This window comes from Sus scrofa, chromosome 3 (genome assembly GCF_054392235.1).
Source record: "Sus scrofa isolate SSC_HxYL_T2T_F1_AM1 chromosome 3, Sscrofa_HxYL_maternal_Yorkshire_Landrace_v2.0, whole genome shotgun sequence".
Lineage (NCBI taxonomy): Eukaryota > Metazoa > Chordata > Mammalia > Artiodactyla > Suidae > Sus > Sus scrofa.
The window spans coordinates 67533664-67560301 of NC_139385.1; the positions used below are offsets into that span (position 1 = coordinate 67533664).

The window sequence follows — 26638 nt, forward strand, 5'->3', positions numbered from 1 at the left end:
TTAATACTTGCTATTGGCCTAGAATTTCTAAACTACTCTAAGGTTTTTAGTATTTTACAATGTTTTTAAGCGTTATTTAAAAAAAAAAAAAAACCTGTGCTATTGGGGAAAAAAATCTGTATTTTCTGGCAGATAAAATCAATGATGAGCTGCTTCACGTAAGACATTGTGACAATAGCAGTATACCTTACAGATTTTTTTTTTTTTTTTTTTTTTTTTTTTTTAGGGTTGTACCCACAGCATATGGAAGTTCCCAGGCTGGAGGTCAAATCAGAGCTGCAGCTGCGAGCCTACACTACACCCACAGCAACGTGGGATCCAAGCCATGTCTGTGACCTACACCACAACTCATGGCAACAACAGATCCTTAACCCATTGAGTGAGGCCAAGGATTGAACCTGCATCCTCATGGATACTAGTTGGGCTTGTTGTCACTGAGCCACAAAGGGAACTCCCAGTATTTTTATGTTAAACACAGTAAGTTGATCATTAAGATATAAAATCTCACAGGACTTAATTTAAGTAATTCCGCAAACTTTTTTAATGATAGGTTTTCTAAAGAAATCTCTTCTGGCTTGTTGGAAATAATTTCGCCTCCTGAAAGCTATTATCCTGACCTGACAAACTTAAAGGAGACATTTGGAGATTCTAAAGAAAGAGTAAGGTGAGCCTGTGGTGTTTAGAATGCCACATCCTTGTCAGTATATGTATCATATAAATGTCCTTCTTATTTAGTGAAGCTCAACTAACTCATTTGAAGTTTGCGCTGAGTAGTAAGAGCTAAGGATTTTTTGGTTATTTTATTGGAAATTCTCTGATGTTTCTGATGAGATGATGAGTTTGAATTTGGGAAACCTAATGATTATTACAGCTATGCTGCTCTGTGATGTTATACCTTTTCTTGAGAGTGTATTAATATAACCCAAAAGTTAGTCCAGAGAGATACCGCACATCTGTATATGACATAAAGGAGAACTGATTTAATAAAAGTGATAGAAACAATAATACTCTTCTGCACAACTACACTGCAATAAAATAATTGGTTGGATTAATTCTCTCTAAATCTCTAAAATTGAAGGAGTTAGAAACTTTCATTGTGTTATTAAATCAGAGTAATCTAAGAGATATTGAATGGAATCATTTTTGAATTTTTGTCTATAAGCAGAAAAAAAATTGGGGGAAGATATTTATTACATTTCTTTTTTTCTTTTTTTTTCTTTTTTTGTGTCTTTTTGCCTTTTCTAGGGCCGCTCTCTCAGCATATGGAGGTTCCCAGGCTAGGGGTTGAATCGGAGCTGTTGCTTCTGGCTTACACCAGAGCCACAGCAATGTGGGATCCAAGTCGCATCTGTGACCCACACCACAGCTCACAGCAACGCCGGATCCTTAACCCACTGAGCAAGGCCAGGGATCGAACCCACAACCTCATGGTTCCTAGTCAGATTCGTTAACCACTGAGCTACAACGGGAACTCCAAGATTTATTACATTTCTTGAATTTTAATTTGTCACAAAGACAGGTATGTCCATATTTGGTTAATTATCTCTCAATAAATATAACTTTATTTAAAAAATTTAGGGTTGAATTTCATTAAAACAGACTAACAAAAAGCAATCTCTAGATAAACTCATTAAATTCAGAACAACTTGTAAGGTATTTTCTGGAGAAGTTTAGTTAGTCATTCAAAACTTTCATTTTGTTGTTTTATTTTTAAACTGGCTTTTGGAAAAACCACTTCTCAGAGTTCTCTTGCTGTGGTACAGTGGGTTAAGAATCCGATTGCAGGAGTTCCTGTCATGGCGCAGCGGAAACAAATCCGACTGGGAACCATGAGGATTCGGGTTCGATCCCTGGCCTCACTTAGTGGGTTAAGGATCCGGCATTGCCATGAGCTGTGGTGTAAGTCAAAGACTCGGTTCGGATCTGGCATTGCTACGGCTCTGGTGTAGGCCAGGAGCTACAGCTCTGATTAGACCCCTAGCCTGGGAACCTCCATATGCTGCAGGTGCAGTCCTAAAAAGACAAAAAGAATCCAACTGCAGCATCTGGGGTCCCTGCAGAGGCACAGATTTGGTCCCTAGCCCAGAGTAGTGGGTTAAACGATCTGGCATAAGACACAGCTGTGGCTCAGGTTCAGTCCCTACCCTGGAAACTTCTATATGCCATGAGTGCAGCCCTTAAAAAAAAAGACAAACCACTTGTCTTATTTATCATTGGTCAGTATGTTTCTGTAGGCTAGTAAGAATTCACCAAAAGGACTTAATATTGTAAATTTTAATATGATATTTTGGATTTTTTTAAGCATTCTATACATATTAATTTTTTACCTGTCTGGAAAGTACTAGTTCCCAGAGATATTAAGATGTTACTGAAAAAAAGGGCTGTTGATCAAGAAAATTTGGAAAACATGAAATTAAAAAACTTTTTTCAACAAATCTATTTACTGCTGAATTTTCAGTGCCTATAATATCCTAATATATCTCTAGAAGGAGTGTCCTTCCCATAGACTCCTACATATATATATATATATTTTTTTTTTTTCTTTCTTTTTAAGGCCATACCTGCCACATATGAAAGTTCCCAGGCTAGGGGTTGAATCAGAACTGCAATTGCCAGCTTAGGCCACAGCCATAGCAACATGGGAACCAAGCCTTGTTTGTGATTCACACTGCAGCTCACAGCAACACTGGATCCTTTAACGCACTGAATGAGACCAGGGATCAAACCCACATCCTCATGGATACTAGTTGGGCTCGTTACTGCTGAGCCACAATGGGAACTCTGAGAATATATTTTGATAAAGTCCTTGTTAGAGACAAGTAAATTTTTTTTCACTCTTTCCTAAGTGGTTGTATCACATTTGTCTCCCTGTCTATCTTTCTGATGTATAATACACACATTGAGAATATGTAATATATCTCATATCTATGTATATATTATAAACTATTATTATATATTATAAACTATTATACATTTACCCTTAGTTTGCTCAATTTGAGTCTCATTCCCAATTTAATTTTGAAAATTTGTATTTCAGATGGAGAACAAAACAAAACCTAGATTATTGTTTTCTAATGATGTATGCCCAGGAAAAGGGCATATATTACATCCAGGTAAGTGTGGGTTTTCCTTTAATGTTTTTCACACTTTTAAAGAAGTAATATCAAGGTTATATTTTCTTTTTTTATACTGATTTTTAATTTTTCCATTATAGCTGGTTTACAGTGTTCTGTCAATTTTCTGCTATACAGCAAGGTGACCCTGTCACACATACATGTATACATTCTTTTTTTCTCACATTATCATGCTCCATCGTAAGTGACCAGACATAGTTCCCAGTGCTATACAGCAGGATCATCAGAGGTATATTTTCATTAAAAAAAAGGTTTAAAAGCATAAACTCTCTAAGATGTATAGGATCATAACAGTGTACCAGAGAGCAGAAGGTCCTGTCACATCGCTGAGAACGTGGGCACTGTGGCTCCACTCGATAGTGGAGCTCAGACACTAGGGCTCCGCTTAGGGGGCCAGTGATGGATGGGTCACTTATCTTCTTCCTTTGCTCCATCCCTCCATCTTCTCTCATCCTCCCATTCTCCACTGTTAATAAGAACTAAGATTTAATTACTTGGAGGATTTTAGGGGTTCCCATTGTGGCTCAGCAGTTAACAAACCTGACTCACATCCATGAGGATGCAGATTTGATCCCTGGCCTCTGCCAGTGGGTTAAGGATCTGGCATTGCCGTGAGCTATGGTGTAGGTCGCAGAGTCAGCTGGGATCTGGCGTTGCTGTGGCTGTGGTGTAAGCCTGCAGCTACAGCTCTGATTCACTCCCTAGCCTGGGAACCTCTATATGCCTCGGGTACAGCCCTAAATAGACAAAAAAAAAAAAAAAAAAATTTGGCAAATTTTAACGAAGAATTTCCTCATAGCTATTTTAGTGGTCTCATGGTAGATAGTTTTTGTGTGTGTGCTGCAATACATTTACATTTATATTGAAGATAGTAAAGCTATCCTGTAGTTCTAATGCTTCAACTTTTCTCAGCATGGCTCCAAGAATAAGTCCATAGTGATACAGGTTAAGGTAGCCAGGTAGGCAACAACTTAAATCATTCCAGGAAGCTCTTATTTCTTCCAGATCTTATTTTCCTTAATACTCAAGCTTCAATTTCACCATTGGAATGTCACTTCTTTAACCAAAGGATTTTATCCCTTGCTCAGAATGTAATTCCCGGAGAGCTAGAACCCACAAAGTCTGTCAGCTGTTTTTTTTTTTTTCCCCTGTATAAAAGTTTATTAGATCCTTTCCAGGGAGGGGCTTTGGATGAGAGTGGCAAGAAGCAGCCCTGGATCTGCTTGAAAAGGAAGGGAAGGAAATGGTTTGGAAGAGCTCCCGGGTGTGGGGGGAGGGGGGAGAAAGAAGAGACGCCATCACATGGAAAGGCGACTTCTTGACAGAATATTGTCACCTTTGACATTGTACTCTGGGCCATCTGCACTCATGTGTGCCTGAACCTGTCCTTGGTTCACAGGATGGAAAATGTAAATGATGACGAGTCAAAACATGACCTTTTCTATAACAGGATGCACCACCCTAGATTTTGATAGTAGATTTCCTTTATTTTTTTATTTTTTATTTTTATTTATATTTTATTTTTTTGTCTTTTTGCATTTTAGAGCCGCCCCCGGGGGCGTATGGAGGTTCCCAGGCTAGGGATCCATTGGGAGCTGCAACTGCCAGCCTACACCACAGCCACAGCAACTCGGGATCTGAGCTGCATCTGCTACCTACATTACAGCTCACAGCAGTGCCAGATCCTTAACCCCCTGGGCGAGGCCAGAGATCCTTGAACTGCGTCCTCATGGATACTAGTCAGGTTCGTTAACTGCTGAGCCATGACGGGAATTCCCTATTTTCCCTATTTTTTTTTTTTTTTATTTAAAAAAAAAATGTTATTGAAGTATAGTTGATTTACAATATTGTGTTAATTTCTGCTGTATAGCTAAGTCATATTTCAAAATATCAATACACTACTAACAATGAAACTACTAAATGCAATTAAAAATTATTTTGTCCTTTTCCCCCCAAGAGTATATTCTGATATGGATATATAGTCAAAATTCCATGTTTGAAAGTCACTGGATGAAATTCTTCCTGTGTGACTACACTGCCAACTTGATATGAAACTAGGTTCATTCGTTTCCATTTTTTTTTTCCCATTTGTTTTTTTTTTTAGGATTTGTTTTTCCTTTTTAGTTGTAAAAAAACATAACATTCCCAGGAGTTCCCGTCATGGCACAGCGGAAACGAATCCTTCTAGGAACCATGAGGTTGTGGGTTCCTTCCCTGGCCTCGCTCAGTGGATTAAGGATCCGGCGTTGCTGTGAGCTGTGGTGTAGATCACAGACATGGCTCGGCTCTGGCATTGCTGTGGCTGTGGTGCGGGCTGGGGGCTACAGCTCCAATTGGACCCCCCCAGCCCGGGAACTCCCATATGCCGTGGGTGCGGCCCTAGAAATACAAAAGACAAGACAAAAAACACAAAACAAAACAAAAACTTAACATTCCCAAATCAAAACTTATGTAAAATAAAGCATATTTACAGGAGTCTCCTTTTTAGCCTTGTCCTTCTTCCTGCGTTTCCTCCTTCCCCCAGGGGTAACCACCGTTTTGATCTCTCCTTGTATGTTTTACAAATTGAAACGAAAATGCAAATATAATATTCTGCTTCTTTCTGATACTATGGTTGCATACCACGAAAGCAGTATTTTACACCTTGTCTTCTAGCTTCCTTCTATAAACTAGTTTTCACTAATGAGAGATATGTTAGATTTTTCAAAGAGTGGCCCTTTGTCCTGACAGAATGCTGATGTCAGAGAAGCACCTATGTTTACTCAAAGACCAGTACATGAGGGCTCATAGCAGCTTCATGCATAAAAGCAAAACCTGGGAACCACCCATATGTTCTTCAGCAGGTGCCTGGTTAAGCAACCTGTGATGTATCCATACCCTGGAGTACTCAAACATGAAAAGATTCGAACTATGATATGCACCATCTTGGATCTCAGAGGAATTATGCTCAGCTTAAAAAGGTGTTCTTAAAAGGTTACATGTAGGAAGTTCCCATTGTGGTGCAGTGGAAACAAATCTGACTAGTAACCATGAGGATGCGGGTTCAATTCCTGGCTAGTGGGTTAAGGATCTGTCATTGCCATGAGCTGTGGTGTAGGTCACAGACATAGCTTGGATCTGGTGTTGCTGTGGCTGTGGTGTAAGCCTGCATGTGGTCTAAGCCTGCAGCTGCATCTCTGATTCAACCCCTAGCCTGGGAACTTCTACATGCTAAAAAAGAGGTTACATGTAGATTCCATTTCTATAGAATTCTTTTTTTTTTTAAATTTTTTGGGGGTTGCACCTGTGGCATATGGAAGTTCATGGGCCAGGGATTGAATCCAATCTGCAGCTGTGACCTACACCATAGCTGCAGCAACACTGGATCCTTTAACCCACTGCATTGGGCCAGGGATCAAACTTGTACCTCTGCAGCTACCTGAGCCAACGTGATAACATTGCATGAAACTAAACACACACACACACACACACACACACACACACACACACACACACACACACACACACATGACTGAGTGCATGTAAAACTGGTGAAGTTTGAATAAGATGGATGAAATATGTCAAAATCCATTGCTACTAGTGATATTGTACTGTAGTTATATTGGAGGATGTCTATTGGGGAACACTGAATTGAGGGTATTTGTGATCTGTGTTATTTTTTACAATTGCGTATATGAGTCTACAATTCTCTAAAATGGTCTTTTTTTTAAAAAAAAAAAAAGCAAAATTGTTTTGTGTGATGAGATGTGAGACTGGAGCAAAGCAGTTGTTCTAACAATATAAAAATGTGAATTTTCAGTGGTAACCAAAATTAGTGTACCGAATTTTAAGTAGGCATTTGCTTATTTCCTGTACACTTGTGTATATTTAAATTGGCTCCAAGCTTGGTTTTTAATCTACTTATTGCAAACACTTGGAATTGCCTGGTACTGGGATCGTCTTTCCTTTGGGCATCCACAGTCAAGGTCTGGGTTTAAGTGTGAGCATCTCTTCTTTGAAAAAGCAAGGTCAGGTGACTGTGTAGCCCTGTGCTTTGTCTGGTTTTCCTTCCAGCTTCCCTATGAGCTCTCAGGGCATGAAACATGTTTTTTCTGAAGTTCCCATTATGGGACAGTGGTTAACGAATCCGACTGGGAACCATGAGGTTTCGGATTCGATCCCTGGCCTCGCTCAGTGGGTTAAGGATCCGGCATTGCCGTGAGCTGTGGTGTGGGTTGCATAGGCGGCTCGGATCCCATGTTGCTGTGGCTCTGGAGTAGGCCGGTGGCTACAGCTCCGATTTGACCCCTAGCCTGGGAACCTCCATATGCCACAGCAGTGGCCCTAGGAAAGGCAAAAAGACAAAAAAAAAAAAAAATGTTTTTTCTGTTCACTGATGGGCTCGCAAGGTTTAGTACTGTGTCTGGAACATAATGAGAGCTCCATAAATATTTGACCAGTCAAAAACCATACCTTTCCAAATACTACTACTGTTTCTGCACAGGTAGAACTTCACAGATTGGAAAAAAGCTTATAGAACTTAAATACATGAAAATTTTAAACACTAAAGCAAGTGAACATTATTTAGTAGATAACAGAAATGATCATGTGTAATTAAGAAGTAGAATATTATGCTGTATAACACAGGGAACTGTACCTGGTATTCTGTGATAATCTTCGAGGAAGAAGAATCTGAAAGAGAATGGATGTGTGTACAGGTATGACTGAATCACTTTGTTGCACAGCAGAGATTACCACAACATGGTAAATCAACTATACTTCAATAAAACTTTCAAGGGTAGTTCCCGTCATGGCCCAGTGGAAACCAATCCAACTAGGAACCATGAGGTTGCTGGTTGGATCCCTGGCCTCGTTCAGTGGGTTAAGGATCTGGCGTTGCTGTGGCTGTGGCGTAGGTCAGCAGCTGTAGCACCGATTAGACCCCTAGCCTGGGAACCTCCATATGCCACGGGTGCAGCCCTAAAAAATAAAAAGCAAATAAAATAAAATAAAACTTTCAAAAATGAAAAAAAAAGGTAGGCTGTTAAAATCATCTTGTGACTTTACAATGTTTTAAAAGGAGATGGGGGAAGAAGTCTGATCCTTGGTCTGTGTGGAACTGGGAAACATCCCAGTAACATGAGGGGTTAGCAAAGCACCTGGGATTAACTGGCTCTCTGAGTTGCTACAGCTTCCTAAGTATTTTGAAAATGTCTTTTAAAATATAAAAAGAGAACTTTTAGAGAAGTTCCCGTCATGGCTTAGCGGTATGAACCCAATTAGGATCCATAAGGATGTGGGTTCAATCCCTGGCCTCCATCAGTGGGTTAAGGATCCATCATTGCCATGAGCTGTGGTGTAGGTTGCTGATGTGGCTCAGATCCCTCGTTTCTGTGGCTGTGGTGTAGGCTGGCAGCTACAGCTTTGAATCAGTCCCTGGCCTGGAACTTCCATATGCCACAGGTGCAGCCCTAGAAAAGCCAAAAAAAAAAAACTTTCAGGAACCTATCCTACAGAAATGAAATAACACTGCTACAAAGTATAAACATATCTATAGCAGCATTGTTTGCATTGACAAAGAATGAGAAACAACCAGGATATCTGCCTAGGAACAGTTGAATGATTTGTCCATCAATCCCAAGAAATATTATGCCTCTATTAAAGACAGGTTTTTTTAGAGCCACGCTCACAGCATATGGACGTTCCCAGGCTAGGGGTCAAATCACAGCTGCAGCTACCAGCCTATACCACAGCCACAGCAACATGGGATCTCAGTTCCATCTGTAACCTATACCACAGCTCACGGCAACGCCCTATCCTTAACCCACTGAGGGGGCCAGGGATCGAACCTGCATCCTCATGGATACTGGTTGGGTTCGTTACCACTGAGCTACAACAGGAGCTCCCTTAAAGAGAATACATTAAATATATGCTTATTAACTAGGAAAGGTGTTCATAATATATTAAGAGAAAAAAGCCGGTTTCGTTAATAGGGTCCCTTTTTTATGAAGATGTAAAGGTGAGTGGGAGCCTTCAGGTAGGTCTGGGTCTACCTGTGCTGTGTGTTCACAGAGAAGGTGTCAAGGTGCTCACCCAGCCTTTGACATCAGGCACCTCCGCCCACAGGGTGGAGGGCAGAGAAAGAAAGCGGCTAGCTTTTTTTTTCTTTTGAAAAGAAACCAGGATATAGTATGAAATCATATTGGGCACCATGAAAAGACCAGAAGTCATGACTCATGGGTAGTATTGTTATTTCTCACACTAAGGATACGGTTTCGTGGACGTGCTGTCTGCATCTGCCATTTTATTTTCCTTGTTTTATTTTAATGAGGTTTATTTTTTATATTTTTATCATTTTCACCATTGTTTTCTTGATTTTCATTATAAAAGTGTGTTTGTGCCTTTCTATAATAAATCCTGTCCTGTCTAAATCTTCTTTTCTCTTTCTGATTTATTGATGTAATTATTCACCTTTTTTTGGTAGCTTGAAGATGATATTATTGTCAAACAGAATTATTTTAATACCATAAAGAATTTTGCACTTCAGCTTTCTTCTGAGGAATGGATGATACTTGAGTTCTCCCAGCTGGGCTTCATTGGTAAGAAAAGTATCAGATTTATCTATTTTTCTTAACTAACTGCGACTCTTAGAATCTTAAACTCTTTTTTTTTTTTTTTTTTTTTTTTTTTTTTTTGGTTTTGACCTAAAGTTGTCTTTTAAAAAAAGGAAACCTCTGGAAATGGATTGCTTTTGAGGAAACTTGACTTAGGTAAACTTCCATGTATAGAGTGTTGAAAATTAACCCAAAATAGTATTTGGAGAGCTCTAAGATGGTAAGATGTACTCTGGAGCTCTGAAAGGCAGCCTGCTGGCTTTTGTTAAGTCTGCATAGAGCCAGCCCTAGTCCTGGGAAGCACATCTGGTTCCTTCTTCTCTGACACCTCCAATTTCTGTTTTAGAGCCCAGTGCTTCTATAAGATTGGGGTTCTTTTGTTTTCATTTTATTGTCTTTTTTAGGGCCACACCCATGGCACATGAATGTTCCCTGGCTAGGGCTCAAATTTGAGCTGTAGCTGCCCCCCATGCCATGGCCACAGCAATGCCAGATTCGGGCCTCATCTGTGACCTCCACCACAGCTCACCTCAGCACTCGATCCCTAACCCAGGATCGAATCTGACATCTTCATGGATGCTAGTCCTATTTGTTTACACTGAGCCACAACAGGAACTCTGATCGGGGTTCTTTTTAAATGAATGCCACACCATGGTTTTCCAATAGAAATTCCTTGTATTTGATGTAGAACATGAAGTTCTTGTTCAGTGATTAATTTGTATTCATGTGTTGCTTTCATGGATAAATCTGGGTGCTTAAGGTTTTTATTATTATTAATATTTTTTTGCCACTCCACGGCATGTGGAGTTCCCAGGCCAGGGATCAGATCTGAGCCACACTTGTGACACCACAGCTGTAGCAACACCCGATCCTTAACCACCTGTGTTGGGCTGGGATCGAACCTGCATCTCAGCGCTGCAGAGATGCTGCCCACCCCCTCACACCACAGCAGGAACTCCGGGGTGCTTGTTCTTAAAGTTTTTTTTTCCATTAAAATTCCTAAATTACCCAACTGAAGAGTATATTTAAAGTTGAAGAGTATATTTAAAGTTGAAGAGTGAACAAAATTTACTGGTGTTAAGAAACTCAGAATTGGCTCAGTGGTAACAAACCCAACTAGTATGATTGAGGACACGGGTTCAATCCTTGGCCTTATACAGTGGGTTAAAGATCTGGCGTTGCCATGAGCTGCAGTGTAGGTCATAGACTTGCCTCATATTCCAAGTTGCTGTGGCTGTGGTATAGGCCGGCAGCTGTAGCTCCAATTCTACCCCTAGCCTGGGAACCTCTGTATGCTGCACGTGCAGCCCTAAAAAGCCAAAAAAAAAGAGAAGGGATTCAAAAAGCATCTGTGACATTTCAATGAGGAGAGAATTAGGAGTCCTTGGTTTTTGCTTTTATTGATTAAAAAGCTTTTTTTTTTTTTTTTACTTACACCTCTTAAGTTTCCATTTTTGTGGGAAGAATTTTAATAAGACATGAAGGAAAAACCTGTGGCTTGCTTCTTGAATCCTTTCAGCCAGTAGTTGTGTGATAGGTTTTGTAACGGAGAAAGTTGGGCATTCAGTCAGTACTTCCATTTACACCCAGCCAACGACTAAAAATGTTTAGCTCAATAAAGTAAGTTTGTTTGTGATAAGACAGATGGGGAAATCATTCACAATGATTTGTAGTTGAAACACAAGCTTAAGTGTATTTGTTGTATATTTAAGCTGTTTTGATGCTTGGTTTCTTCTTCACAGTTATTGACGAGGAATATCTTTTCAGGTAAAATGTTTCAAGCAACAGACCTAACCCTGTTTGTACAGTTCATATTTATGTTCTATAAGGAGAAACCTATTGATTGGCTCTTGGACCATATTCTCTGGGTGAAAGTCTGCAACCCTGAAAAAGATGCAGTAAGTTAATTTTCTGTACTTAGTAAACATGATGACTTTTAGGGAACCAGATTTTGAATGAACAGTTTAGTAGGTAGCTGAAAGAAAACAGGGTTTCCACTTAAGGGTTCAAGTCCTTGCCTTCTTTCTCGAACTGCAAGAAGTTCCTGGTTCAGAGGGACTTTGACATCAGGGAAGCTCACCTTTCTTGACTTGGGTGATGAATATTGATTGAGTTTTTCAGCTCAGATATTTCCATGCTATTGGCCATATCTGTCCTAGATTGGGGGTGGCGAGGGGGGGTCAGCGTCCTTCTGATTTTCTTAATATCCTCTGTCAGCTTGCTTTGTTCAAATATTTTGGGCACAATATCAGATCCCATCACACCTGGGTATAAGGAATAAAATTGAAGTCATATTTTATACCAAAACAATGACAAGTTTGCAAGAGACCTTATTTGTATGTTATCATGTGTAAGAAACCAGTATTCCTACCAGTCTGCTGACCTTTGGAATGTTGGTGGCAGCTGAGTAAACAGTGATTTTTGGCTTTCACTGTTCAAATACTAAGTTGACAGAAATCTTACAGTGAAAGGTAATTTGCACGTTTTCCATGTCCAAGCTGAATTGTTCCTCTGGAAAAAGTGTTTTTTATTTATTGGGTATAAGTGTAAATGGAATACGAATGAACACATTCTTAAAAATGAGTAGGTGAAGTTTGACACTTAATAATAAGAACATCTTTATTATAAGTGTATGTCCTTCTAGGGTTGGCATAACATTCATTCTCACACATAAACACTGAATTTGACTTCTTGACCTCTGTTCCTTAGAATAATGTGATCATCCTAGCTGCCAATACATTTTTAGGATACTATCCTCTGGTGTCTCTAAGGTCTTGTAGCATTCTCTTTGTGTGTGTGTGTGTGTGTGTGTGTGTGTGTTTAACCACTTTTTTTTTTTCTTTTAGGGCTGCATGTGTAGCATATGGAAGTTCCCAGGCTAGGGGTCGAATCGGAGCTACAGCTGCCAGCCTACACCACAGCCACAGCAACGCTAGATCCAAACCTCATTTGCAACCTACACCACAGATCAGGGCAATACCGGATCATTAATCCACTGAGCGAGGCCAGGGATTGAACCTGCATCTTCATGGATCCTAGTCAGATTCATTACCACTGAGCCACGGCGGGAACTACCAGTAACCACTTCCTTGAAGCAAATCACGGAATATAGTGAAATACGTTATCTACTTTCCAACAATAACCGAACACATAGATGGATTTGAACAGCTTATTTTTATGACGTAAGCCCTTGCATTTTCTTCGCAATTTACAGGAATTTTTATTGTAAGACTGAACAATTAATGTCGTCTTCACACTTCTACAACACACTTGCGTTTAATTGGTCTTGTGTAGTGTTGGCTAATGTATAGTTAGGTTCTAAAATGAACTTGTGAGGTGAAAATCTGTGATAGTAAAAATTGAAATCATGAAAACCCTTTAAATCATCTATAAGTTATAGTACATAACCCTTTGGAGAGTTTCACATATTCCTTTACACTCTTTCAGGCCACTTCACTCTTCTTATTTCTGTGGCCTGTAATTCTTCAGTTGTTTCCACTAGGATGTCAGGGAAGTTGTCCCCACACATGTCCTGGCCCCTAGAATAACATCCCTTTGACAGTGGTCTAGGAAACCCTTCCAAGCATTCTCACTTATTTCATTTAGCATAATATCCTCAAGGCCCATCCATGTTGTGGCAGATGGCATGATGTCATCTTTTGTATGTCTGAGTAGTATTCCATTGTGTGTATATGTGTGTGGGTGTGTTTGCAGACACACACCCCACATCTTTATCCATTCATCCATTGGTGGGCACTTAGGTTGCTGTATCTTGGCTATTGTAAGTAATGTTGGGATGAACATAGGAGTGCGTGTGTCTTTTAAAATTAGTGTTTTCGGAGTTCTTGTCATGGCTCAGCAGTAATGAACCCGACTGGTGTTTCTGGTTTGATTCCTGGCCTCGCTCAGTGGGTTAAGGATCCAGCATTGCTGTGAGCTGTGGTGTAGATCACAGACGTGGCTTGGATCCTGTGTTGCTGTGGCTGTGGCTTAGGCCGGCAGCTGTAGCTCTGATTCAACCCCTAGCCTGGGAACTACCATATGCCACAGGTGCGGCCAGAAAAAGAGGGAAAAAAAAAGTCATTGAAAGTGGGAAGAGTTTATAAAAGCATGACACGGTGGTAGCCACGGCTGTCTTGAAGCACTTAGCTAGTGAATGCACACAAGAGTCCTGGCAGCACTGGTCCCAAAGGCTATGATCAAGTGAGAGGGCAGGTTGTCATCTGAAGTCTGGACCATGGTGCACTTAGAGTTGAACCACCGGCGTTCCTCAGCTCTGTTGAGATGGATTTGTCTGTTTTGATGTTGTTTACTTGCTTATCTTCAACTCATTGCCTCACATTTCCAGGTTACTTTCATGCAACAAAAGATGCCTTTTCTGATCTGTAAATTCTTCGTTATATTATTTACTTAAAGCTATTCTGCATATTTGAACCAAACCTTTAGTTTGTGCATTTTAATATAAAAAGTCATAGCTACAGTGACATATTTTGAAAGGTGGTTGAAATTAAACCTTTAACTCTCCACTTAGAATGTTTATTTTTCATTTCTGCATCATGTCTGTTTATCAGGTTGGTAGCAAATCTGTTTAATGCCTCAAGGGGACCCTAAAACACACATGACTTGGAATTATGAGATGAAGTTGGATTTACTTTTCAATATTTATTCTTATAAGAGGCTTCTGAGGACAAGATTTCACTTTGTAATGTACCACTAATTTTTTTTTTTAATGTTTAGAAACATTGTGATAGACAGAAAGCAAATCTGCGAATTCGCTTCAGACCTTCCCTTTTCCAGCATGTTGGTCTGCATTCTTCATTAACAGGAAAAATTCAGAAGCTTACGGTGGGTAATTTAATGTTATCTTTTCTCATGCACATACCATTTGTTATTTAGTGTATAATCATTGTTCTTCTTAAGTATAAATAAGCCATATGTGGTTAATATATTTTTCCTCCTAGGATAAAGATTACATGAAACCATTACTTCTTAAAATCCATGTAAACCCCCCCGCAGAAGTATCTACTTCTTTGAAGGTCTACCAAGGACATACACTGGAGAAAACTTATATGGGAGAGGATTTCTTCTGGGCTATAACTCCAGTGGCTGGAGACTACATCCTGTTTAAATTTGACAAGCCAGTCAATGTGGAAAGGTTGGTCATTGTCAAAGCATATCTGGTCTTACAATTCAAAGAGATTATTCATAATGTGATTTACATTGGAATTTTTTTGTGTGTATAAAAAATGGGAGGAGTCAGCAGGTTCCAAATGATGGATTATAAAACACATTTCCTGCAACTCGGTAATAAAATGGGTGTGTTGCTTTCAGATATGATATCAGCATTTAGCATGTTTGATAAATTCTCTTGGTGTTCTGAATGTATATTTCATATAGGGTTTTTTGTTTTTTTTTTTTAACACTTTGAGGTGAAATTCTCCCTCAAAATCTCAAATTAGTTTTCGTGTCTTTATTCTAGAATATCCCTTACAATTGGACTGAGAGCTCATGGGTGACCCAGCAGTTGGGTTGAAACGATACACTTGGCCCACTGTGACAATTCCTAGTCAGTGGTTTTGCGAGAGCTGGATGATTTGTAGAACACCAGGGAGGAGTTTGCAGCCCTTCTTTTTTTTCAGCATTTCTGTCCACTTTAAAAAATTGGGGACTTTTTCTGCCCATTTTTTTACTTCATAGTCAGGATTTCTTCCATCTTTGCTCAGGGTTGGGTATGTCCCCCAGGCTGTCTGGGGCATACTTACTTAAATGTAATCCCCGTAACAGAAGCTAGTTCCCTAGCCTGTGGCATGTGACCTTATGCCTTCTTGTGTGAAGTCCATTTGTTTTGTTTTTCCACTTTTTAGGGCTGCACCTGTGGCATATGGAGGTTCCCAGGCTACCGGTCGAATCAGAGCTGCAGCTGCCAGCCTACGCCACAGCCACAGCAATGTAGGATCCAAGCCTCATCTGCGACCTACACCAACAGTTCATGACAACGCCGGATCCTTAACCCACTGAGCAAGGCCAGGGATCGAACCTGCATCCTCATGGATACTAGTCGGATTCGTTTTTGCTGTGCCACAAGGAACTTGCCCATTTGGTTTTTAGAATCCACCAAAAATCCTGGTGGAATAATTCTGTTTGAGGTGGTCAAAAGCAAAGCAGTTAATTTTAATTAATTACTTTTCTTTTGTTATTCTAAATGGATTCTAAAGAGGAATTTTAGTGTAAAAATGTTTTAAGCAATGAGAATATCACTGGAAAAACATTAAAATACTTTTGAGTAATATTTTGCACTTGAGTATATATTATTGGCTTTGTTATTACTTCATGTTCATTTTTATACTATATAGTGGTACTCTGCACTTGGAGGTGTTGTCTGTTACCCTTAAATAATCATTGTAGAGTTAGAAACAACAGTTTTCTTCACCTCAAGGACAGCCTCAAACCATGTTTACTGGTTTATTTTATTTTTTTAGATTAATTATTTTAAGTTTTACTGAAGTATAGTTGATTTACAAGGCTGTGATCATTTCTGCTGTGCAGCAAAGTGATTTAGTCATACATAGGCATACATATAGCCACATCCATTGTCTTTCAAATTCTTTCCCACATAGATGATCACAGATTATTGGGTAGAGTTCTCTATGCTATAGAGCAGGTCCCTGCTGGCCAGTCATACCACATACCTCAGTGTGCATATGCCAGTCCCAAAGCCCCAGTCTAGCCCTCCTGCCCCACTCCACCTATACCATTTGGTAACCATAATTCCATCAAAGAGTCTGCTAAAGAGCTCATATATTGGAGATCAAATTTATTAACAAGAAATACATTTACAGTACACCTCTGCAAAGTAACATTCACCCCACTGAGGGCACTTTGCTAGTAAAATGCAGTTCTTCTAAAATCCTAATGTCTGTGAATTTTCTTGGAGTCCATGGATAGAACGAACCTTCCTAGGACAGAGAAAAGAGATTATTTGATTTCCATCATAACTTATTTTCCAAGAGTGGAAAATGCAAAAGCGTTTTAATGCACAATGTGTTAATACAGAAGTGGTATTAGAATATTCTCTTATAACACGTGTGTTCATTATATGAAAATTTTAAAGTATGAAGAATGAGGAGGAGTTCCCCTTGTGGCTCAGCAGTTAATGAACCAAACTAGCATCCATGAGATGTGGGTTTGATCCTTGGCCTCACTCAGTGGGTTAAGGATCCGGCATTGCCATGAGCTGTGCTGTAGGTCACAGACATGGCTTAGATCTTGCATTGCTATGGCTGTGGTATAGGCCAGCAGCTACAGCTCCAATTAGACTCTTAGCCTGGAAACCTCTATATGCCATGGGCACAGCCCTAGAAAAGACAAAAAAAAAAAAAAAAAAAAGGAAAAACATCACAACCCCAAGGATATCATTATGACCATATTGGCCCTTTTTTTCTTGGTAATTCTGTGTACTTTCTACCTTGAGATCATGGTCTACATGTAATTTTATATTTTATATTTTCCTCTATATTCGGTCATAAGTGATTCAAAAGCATTTTAATGGCTGCACAATATCTGGTTGCATGGCTCCACCATTAATGCATGTCTTCTAATATTAAACTTTTTAGGCGATATTGGGTTTTTCACTATAAATAATTACATAGTGAACACCTCTGAATCAGGTCTAAACTCAAGACTACATCCATGGGCTCTTTTCTTAAAAGTGTCTTTCCCTGTCCCATAATTTTGCATCTATTGCTGAGGGATTGAATGCTCATGGTTACATGGCTTTCCAAGTCAAAGATGCCTTTTTAAAAAAGCATATCTCAGAGTTCCTGTTGTGGCTCAGGGAAAACAAATCTGACTAGCATCCATGAGGATGCAGGTTTGATCCCTGGTCTCGTTTGCTGGGTTAAGTATCTGGTATTGCAGTGAACTGTGGCGTAGGTCGCAGACACAGCTTGGATCTGGTGTTGCTGTGGCTGTGGTGTAGGCCGGCAGCTGCAGCTCCGATTCGACCCCTAGCCTGCAAACCTCCATATGCTATGGGTACAGCCCTGAAATTAAAAAAAAAAAAAAAGCATATCGTATCTGAAAATGCTGGGAGTAATGTTTGGTGTAGTTTAGAAGAAGCTTCTTACTAGGGTCCCCTGACCTGTGCAACATTTGCAAATGAAGGTGACTTCTACCCAGAAACACCTTAAAGGTGACTTCTGCCCAAAAACACCTTTCACACTGTAACTGTATCATAACTATACCTTAACAATGTCTTGCTGAATATTGTTCACATGCAGGGTATTCTCAGTCAAATCTTACAGACTTTCTGTTACAACCATGTGAGGTAGGTGGGAATATCTACCTTGTATAGAGGAAACTCAGGCCCAGAAAGCTTAATGAAACTTGCTAAACAGGTGAAAATTCTAGTTAATGAGATGTAGAATTTGGATATGGGTCTCTCTGACTCCTGATCGTAAGCATTTAACCATTGAACTTCACTAAACTCAAGTTTTAGGTTTAGATTGAGATGGGCTTTGTCCCTCATCTACTTCCCACCCTCCCCCAAGTACTGTGCACATGCACACCAGGTTGCAGACTCTCAAAACATTAGAACATTATACTCATATCCAGAGAGTATTTTAGATTCATCACATATTATATACTCAATCATTATTCAACTTGTTAATATTGACAAATGGAATTATTCACGTGTTTGGCACTGGTTAATTCATTTTTCATTTACTAGCACTAAAATTAATTGTACTGGCTGAAACCAGCCATTGACCTGGCTGTGCCACATTGCTGTCCTAGTGAAAATTTTTTCTGCTATAAGATACAATAGTATTATATAATTGCTACAGTTATTCCTGTCACAGCTTCATATATTTAAAGCAGTATAAATAGCAATAAAAACCTCTCATCTTTGTCTTTGTGTGTGAAGTATGTTATTATGTTAGGCTGCATTACCTCTTCTGATAGGAGTTAATACATCACCCTTCGATTTTTTTTGGTTTTTGGTGCTGTTGGTTTTTGTTGTTGTTGTTTGGTTGCACCCCGGGCAGGTAGAAGCTCCTGGGCCAGGGATCAAACCCAGGCTCCTTAACCCACTGTGCCACAAGTGAAATCCATCCTTAGGTTTTTAATTTCCCTGTAGCTATTCAGATCTCATGATGCACAGTCATTGCAAACTCTAGTGTTGTTGACCTTATTCTGAGGTAAGGCCATCTTCTTGAATCTTTGTCAGGTGTAGCTTGACTCATATTATTCTTTTTATGCTTGTATTTTCAGTTATTTGTTTCATAGTGGCAATCAGGAACATCCAGGAGATATTCTGTTCAACACAACTGTAGAAGTTTTGCCTTTTAAGGTATGACTGTTTTTTTCCCCTTAATTTTTCTTGAGAACCAATATGAATAGACCTGATTTGAGGATCTTATTTATGAAAGAAAATTCTCATGATGGCAGGACCTCAGTGGTGAGGTGGTGAGTAATATTAACTTTTTTTGGAAATATGGAACACCTCATGTATTGTCCCATTTGCCTGATTCATCGAAAGAGCCTTTATTTTGCTTCCTATTGGAAAATAACTTAAGAGTTTGTCCTGGGAAAAGAAATGAATCATTATTTTTACTTAAATTTTTACCTGCTGTTTGTATTTGGAGTCCCTGAATAACATATAGTTTTTTTTGTTGTTGTTGTTTTTGGTCTCTTGTCTTTTTAGGGCCGAACCCGTGGCATGTGGAGGTTCCCAGACTATGGGTCTAATCGGAGATGTAGCTGCCAGCCTACACCACAGCCACAGCAACGCGGGATCCGAGTCGCCTGTGTGACCCACACCACAGCTCACCGCAACGCCAGATCCTTAACCCACTGAGCGAGGCCAGAGATTGAACCTGCAACCTCATGGTTACCAGTCAGATTCATTTTTGCTGCGCCACAGCGGGAACTCCACCATATAGTTTTAATGCCTCTTGACTAACACACAAAATGAATGTATTGGTCTCTGAGGAATGCTTAATTTCTTTCAAGTTACTTCTCTCTATTTTTAATAGAAAACAGCATTCTGTTAAATTGATTTAAATGGAAATTGATTAAAATTTAAAATTTATAGCCACCCATATATTATATACAGATTCAGATGATGTTTTTTAAAAAAAAGCACTTATATTGATAAGCATTTTAAGGTTCAAGACTGACAAGGCATTTTCTCTTTTCAAAAATAGCTTTGCCACAGATGCCACTCGTCTATTTGTTAAGACATGCTTGGGAGTTTCCATTATGACTCAGCAGGTTAAGAATCCAACTAGTATCCACAAGGATGCGGGTTTGATCCCTGGCCTCACTCAGTGGGTTAAAGGATCTGGTGTTGCCATGAACTGCAGTGTGGATTGCAAATGCAGCTTGAATCTGGCGTTGCTGTGGCTGTGGCGTAGGCCGGCAGCTGTAGCTCCAATTCAACCCCTAGCCTGGGAACTTCCATATGCCACATGTGCGGCACTAAAAAAAAAAAATTCATAACCTAGATTTGTTTAAAGTAGGAATACTCATTTATAAGATGTTTTTGTTCTATTTTAGAGTGAAGGTTTGGAAATAAGCAAAGAAACCAAAGACAAACGATTAGAAGATGGTTATTTCAGAATAGGTAATACCTACTTTAACTTTTTTTTTTGAACTGCTTAAGGGCTATTTACACACTATTTATTATATTTAGTGTGAGTATTCATATGCTTCATTATATAAACGTAAACATGTTTGATGACAAGCAGCTGCCCTTAGACCTTGGAGAGAGAGTTATATAATAGGCAGTAATTGCACCATATTGCCCTTCCGAAATTTAAAAAACGATGAATTGTGAAACAGTAGGTATTAAAGTAATACCTACTTTAAACCCGTAAAATGTCCTTTTCTGGACTGAAGCCTAAAGTAATTTTAAGTTCTTTGCACATGTTAATCAGCATTAGGATTATAAATGCCAGTAGACTCTTAATTTGTTCTCATGTTCTGGTATAGACTTTTGTTATCTGGACCCAACTAGGATTTCGGGTCAAGGGCACCTTTGCTAGTTCCTTTTTCTTCTGCCATCTGCTCTTTTGTCCTTGTCACTGGAAGAGTGTCTGCTTCCAGCCACCTCCTGCAGCCTTGTGCTGGGGGCCCTTAGCTGGTTACCCTTGTTGTCTCAGCACCATCCATGTGACAGGGTCTGTGCCTTGAACTTCTGCCTCCCTCCTGAGCCGTCAATCTGTACTGAGATGACCACCAACAGGCTCCCAGAGGCCATGTAGCCATCTCGCCCAAGGGCCTGCAATATGGACATCTCTTTATTGGTGGCCACAGGTTGTGCTGTCACTGTTTATCTGGCTGTCTGACGTGGGGAGACACCCTGAACCTGCCGCTCTTTACTATCCATTAGCATAAACTACGTCTCTTTGTGTCTGGGTGTGCAGTCACCCTCCTGCTGCTGTGGGACCTCTGCCTCTGCTCCCCGGCCCGTCCCTTAACCAGATGAGTTACCTTCTCCTCTGTTCTTCTTACCAAACTGTGTGTACCTTTTCTGTCTAATCACATCTCGTGGCTCAGTTCCACGCGCTCAACATTGGGGCAGGGGTTGCTGGTCAGGCATGTCCTGCAATTAACACAGGTCCTTGATAGATCTCAGCTAGTGAAGGGTTATGTATTTTCTTTTGTCTCTCTTGCTCTTTTTTTTTTTTTTTTTTGTCTTTTTAGGGCTGCTCCTGCGCATATGGAGGTTCCTGGGCTACAGATCGAATCGGAGCTATAGCCGCCAGCCTACACCACAGGCCACAGCAACTCAGGATCCAAGCCATGTCTGCAACCTACACCGCAACTCATGGCAACACCAGATCCTTAACCCCCTCAGTGAGGCCAGGGATCAAACCCACATCCTTGAGGATACTAGTTGGGTTCATTAATTGCTGAGCCACAGTAGGAGCTCCTATGTTTTCTTTTACTTAAATTGGAGTTTCCATTGTGGCTCAGTGGTTAATGAATCTGACTAGGAACCATGAGGTTGCGGGTTCGATCCCTGGCCTTGCTCAGTGGGTTAAGGATCTGGTGTTGCCATGAGCTGTGGTGTAGGTCGCAGACGTGGCTCGGATCCAGTGTTACTATGGCTGTGGTGTAGGCCGGTGGCTACAGCTCCAATTGGATCCCTAGCCTGGGGTCCTCCATATGCCATGGGTGCACCCCTAGAAAAAGACAAAAAAAAAAAAAAAACAACTAATGTTTTTCCTAGTGGTAGGCAGAAAAGACTATTGGTCATTAATTTTGTAGGTATATGGGCTAGATAGATTCTTATAACTCTCTCTATAGCAGTTTTATATTAGTTTTTGCTACCAGGCTTGTATAATCACCCTGCCTAATTCCTATGGAGTTTTAGTGGATAGATGACTTTAATTATTTTCTTATTTGGGTTCTGTCTTAGCCTGCTCAAGAAATGTACATAAAATTAGCTGAGAGTACAAGAAAGACATTTATTAACCCTGTTGCCTGGCAGTTACTTAATTTCTGAGAATGCTGTGTTCTGGGTTATGAAAGTAGCATAGGAAATATAGGTATTTATATGATTAAGTATCTCTGAAGTAATTTGAAAATAATGATCATCTAAAACATCAATTCATATGTACTTAGCACCACAAGAGACCTGGTGGGTGTTCAAACCTGGGTCCATGTGTAGTGGAAATGTACATCTGAAACAAGAGCAGCTGATCTGTTTTCAACTGAATGTTAAAAATGCAGCTTGCTTAAGTTTGCTTTAGTGAGAGCTCCCATTGGGCCTCATTTGTAATGAACCTGACTAGTATCCATGAGGACACAGGTTTGATCCCTGGCCCCAATCAGTGGGTTAAGGATCTGGCGTTGCTGTGAGCTGTAGTGTAGATTGCAGACATGGCTCAGATCCTGCATGGCTGTGTCTCTGGTATAGGCCGGCAGCTGTAGCTCTGATCCGACCCCTAGCCTGGGAACTTCCATATGCTATGGGTGCAGCCCTAAAATTAAAACGAAACAAAACAAAACAGAAGTATGCTTTAGTGGAATGGCATGGAGGGGCTTCACAGACCTCCTAGTTAAACAGCCATTACTGGTGGAAGTTAATATTTTTTTTTAATAGCAAATGGAGAAACATTTACTCCTAAAGTCTGCATCTCAGAACATTAAGAGTCTGTGCCATTGGCTCTCTAACCCACTCCATTCCCCACAATGGCCAAGCTCAGTGAGATGGAAGCAGGTGCAGTCTAGAACCCCGAGTTCCTCTCCTACCAGCTCCCACTCCAGGGCTGTGGTGTCTCCACCAGGAAGGGCAGGCAGGCCACCAGCCCCTGTCATCCTCCCCCTCCTCCTTGGTGCAGAAGCTCTGTTTGAGACTGGAGCAGCTAAGAGACCTGAGGCCCCTTCCTCCACTTAACCCCCATTCATAGGGCAGAGCCTACTGCAGGCACAGCTGAGCACGAATCATCAGACATTCGCCTCCTCCAGGACAGACTGGGCTGCTGTTGCACCCCAGTGCTCTGCTTATAAGGCAAGGATTCCACTTTTGCAAGGAGGTTGGGCTGCTGTCCCTGCCCAAGGTCCTGAGCCTGAGTGGTGGTGCAGAGATTGTCTCCTGGGGAGAGGAAGCCTTTGGACTAGAGAGCCCTGTAGATTGCCGGAAGGGGACTGACTGACTGGAAACAGAACCTGGGGAAGTTTAAGCCTAAGGGCACCATGGACTATGATGGAGATTTTGGTGGTAGACAATGAAGAGGAGACTGGTAGCTATATTCAAGCTAAATTGTGGCCCATTCAGAAGTTTGACAGAAAGAACCAGAGAGAGAGAGAGAGAACGCGCTAACAGGAGTCCTCTTGGTGGAACGAGCCCTACAAAGGGGTCTGGATTTAATTGGATCAGACTCAGCATCAATTTATGTCCCAATGCATGCTTGGAAACAATAGAAAACCAGCTGGGAATGGATGAAGACCTGATGGGTGAAGGTGGGGGAGGTTGGATTGGTTTGGAATGAGAGCTAAGGCCAGTCTTGTGGAAGAAATACTAGATTTATTCATAGGTTAAAGTTATGAGAAGGCAGGAGATGCCCTGGAAGAAGGAAGGGACTGCCGGCAGGGTGGCAGAAGGGGGTCCGTGGAGGGCAGGATCTTGGAAGTCCCTCCCAATGCCAGGGTTTGGGGATTCTAGTTGCCTTTTAGTCGTTTTCTCCTTCGTTTTCCTCTTTTTTCTTAAGTCCTTCCCCCGCCAACCCAGTGCTTCCCAGAGGCAGAGGCTATAATGATTCATATCCTTCTAGAAGTATCTATTCATAAATACAAATATGTGAGTATGTTCTTTAAATCACAGCCACACACAAATGATGACATACTGACATATCCCACACAAGATGTTTGTTTTACATCTTGTTTTTTTCACTGAACAAAATATATATGTTCATATGGAAGACAAACGTTTTGTTGGAGCAGAAAATCAAAGAAGAGGCAGGAGGCTGGAGTGCCGAGATGTCACGGGGGTTTTATTGACCCACAGACTGGCCAGGAGCCCTGAGAGAGAACTCAGGCTCCCCGCCCCCTCCACTTAGGGAGCATTAGTTATATAGGAAAAGGGGTAGTTTCTGGGGTTTTTTTAAAATTTATTTTTTTATTAATGATTTTTAATTTTTTTCCATGTTAGCTGGTTTACAGTGTTCTGTCAATTTTTTACTGTACAACAAGGTGACCCAGTCACAGATATATACGTATACTCTTTTTTTCTCACATTATCATGCTCCATCATAAGTAATTAGATGTAGTTCCCAGTGCTATACAGCAGCATCTCATTGCTTATCCATTCCTAAGGCAACAGTTTGCATCTGTTAACCCCAAATTCCCAGTCCATCCCACTCCCCCCCCCCACCCCCCGCATAGTTTCTGTTTTTAACACAGGTTTGTTCTTGGGCTAAGTCAGTATTCAAAGCTTAGGAGGAAGCAGTCTCCTTAGGATTGCGGGTAATGGATTGGGGTAGGGGGTGGAGAGCTGTTGTAAGGGAACATCCCATGAGGACTGTTTACGTTTAACTGGTCTCCAAGACACCTCTTTGTTCTGGGGGGATCAGCCGTCTTGGTTGTAGGTCTGATTAGAGTTTGGGTGGCACCTAGCAAGTTGTGTCTGATTCCCCACCTAGGACATTTTAAAAAATTGTAAATATTTCAAATGCACAAAAAGATACGACTGATACTATAATGAGTATTGGTGTATCCAGCTTAAGATTTGCCAATTCAGTCATTCCCTAATTATCTCCTTTTCCCCTTCCACCCAAGGGTAAGTACTGTCATAAATTTTGCGGTTAACATTTCCATATGTGCTTTTACTACATATGCGTAACCCATAACCCTGAATAATGCATAGTCTTACTTTTGTTGTCTTTGAAGTTGATATAAAGGTTGTCATTCTGTAGTCTACAGCTTGACCTACTGTTTGAGATTCAGGCACATGGATGCATGTGTCTGTGGCTCATCCATTTTCATTGCTGTATAGATCTCCATGGATGAATGTATCACTGTCTAGTTGTGTTTGGTCACAAAGTCTGTTTCCATCTTTTTGTTACTGTAAACAATGCTGGTCTGAACACTTCCACACGCACGTGTAGGAGAGTTTCTCTCCAGTGTATGCTTTGGAGTGAAGTAAGTTACAACTGGATTGTCTGAAGCTTTATTACTTCATTCTTTTTTTTTCTTCATCTTTTTAACTGGCTGCCTAGTATCCCCTTATATCATCCTGATTTCATTAGCCAGTCTCCTGTTCATGGGCACTTAAAATTGTTTGAAATTTTTGCTGCCATCTATATAATCTTCTGGCACATGTGAGAGTATTGCTGCAGGATAAACTTGCTGGGTAAAAGTGTTTCAGTGAGGCCAGTTATATCATCTGCTAATTATTTGTCCGGTTAAATGAGCTCATCGATGACAGACTCAGATATAAGTTAAAATGTTTTAAGTTCCGCAGTATTCTTCAGCCCTGAATCCACTTCCTAACTCAGTATTAAATAATGCCTGTCTTGTAGCATGCACTCCTCTCCCCCAAGTCCAGCGCCAAATATGGACACACTTTTATGTCTCAAGAATTTTTTAATGAAAACGTTACAGTAAAAGTTCAAAAGCTGAATGTTTCCTATGCAGATGACTACAAGTCTTCTGCAGTATGGTTTTCAATGTGGATGTGCGTGATCTTACTTTGAGCTTAGTCAGTATATTGTGGGACTCTAGAATTGTTGCTTAATTTAACAGCACAAGGGTTAGCTAGCAAGAGCCCATGGGCTAAATCTTGTTTTTGATTGGAACTATGAGCACAAAATGTTGAAGTTTTTCCTTGTTTATTTTCATTTTTAAATGGTTAAAAAATTAAAAAGAATAGTAATATATCGTGACACGTAAAAATTAGAAAATATTCAGATGTCAGTGTCCATGAATAAAGTTTGTTTGGAGCACAGCCATGGAATTACATTTATATGTTGTCTGTGCGCTTTTACGATACAACAGCGGAGGTGAACGAGCAGTTGCAGTAGCGATGGAGGTGGTGTTCTCGTTGCTTTGAATTGCTATTCTGGGCACTGCAAATGACAGTGGTGCATTTATAATTGGACAGTGTTTAAAGTGCCACGCACTCACTCTACTGTGACATTGAAAAAAAGATTGCCAGTGCTTACCCTTCATGTCAAAAAAGAAAAGTGAACTTTGAATGTTGTGCTTTTTTAAAAACACAGTAGAATATGGATTGTTTTACACAATTAGATGGCACATCACCATGGTTATTGTGCAGTGACATGGGAGATGTGCTAAAGAATACCTTACTAGGGAGTTCCCATCGTGGCTCAGCAGTTAATGACCCTGACTAGCATCCATGAGGATGCAGGTTCGATCCCTGACCTCGCTCAGTGGGTTAAGGAT

The 26638-nt window shown here is 40.5% G+C and overlaps 1 protein-coding gene across 7 annotated transcripts in view; it reads left to right on the forward strand.

Moving 5' to 3' along the window:
- The window catches only part of MGAT4A (alpha-1,3-mannosyl-glycoprotein 4-beta-N-acetylglucosaminyltransferase A), a 105195-nt gene that overhangs the window by 70643 nt on the left and 7914 nt on the right, over positions 1-26638 (forward strand). For 5 of the 7 annotated variants that reach the window (XR_014839446.1, XR_014839445.1, XM_013987863.3 and 2 more), the window contains 8 exon segments: positions 551-664; positions 3038-3113; positions 9598-9712; positions 11495-11625; positions 14465-14572; positions 14689-14882; positions 18998-19076; positions 20285-20351. Coding sequence is in view for 3 of the 7 variants with exons in the window: in XM_013987863.3 (XP_013843317.2) it covers positions 551-664; positions 3038-3113; positions 9598-9712; positions 11495-11625; positions 14465-14572; positions 14689-14882; positions 18998-19076; positions 20285-20351 (884 nt within the window). In the remaining 4 variants the exon portion in view is untranslated. 7 annotated transcript variants of the gene reach the window in all.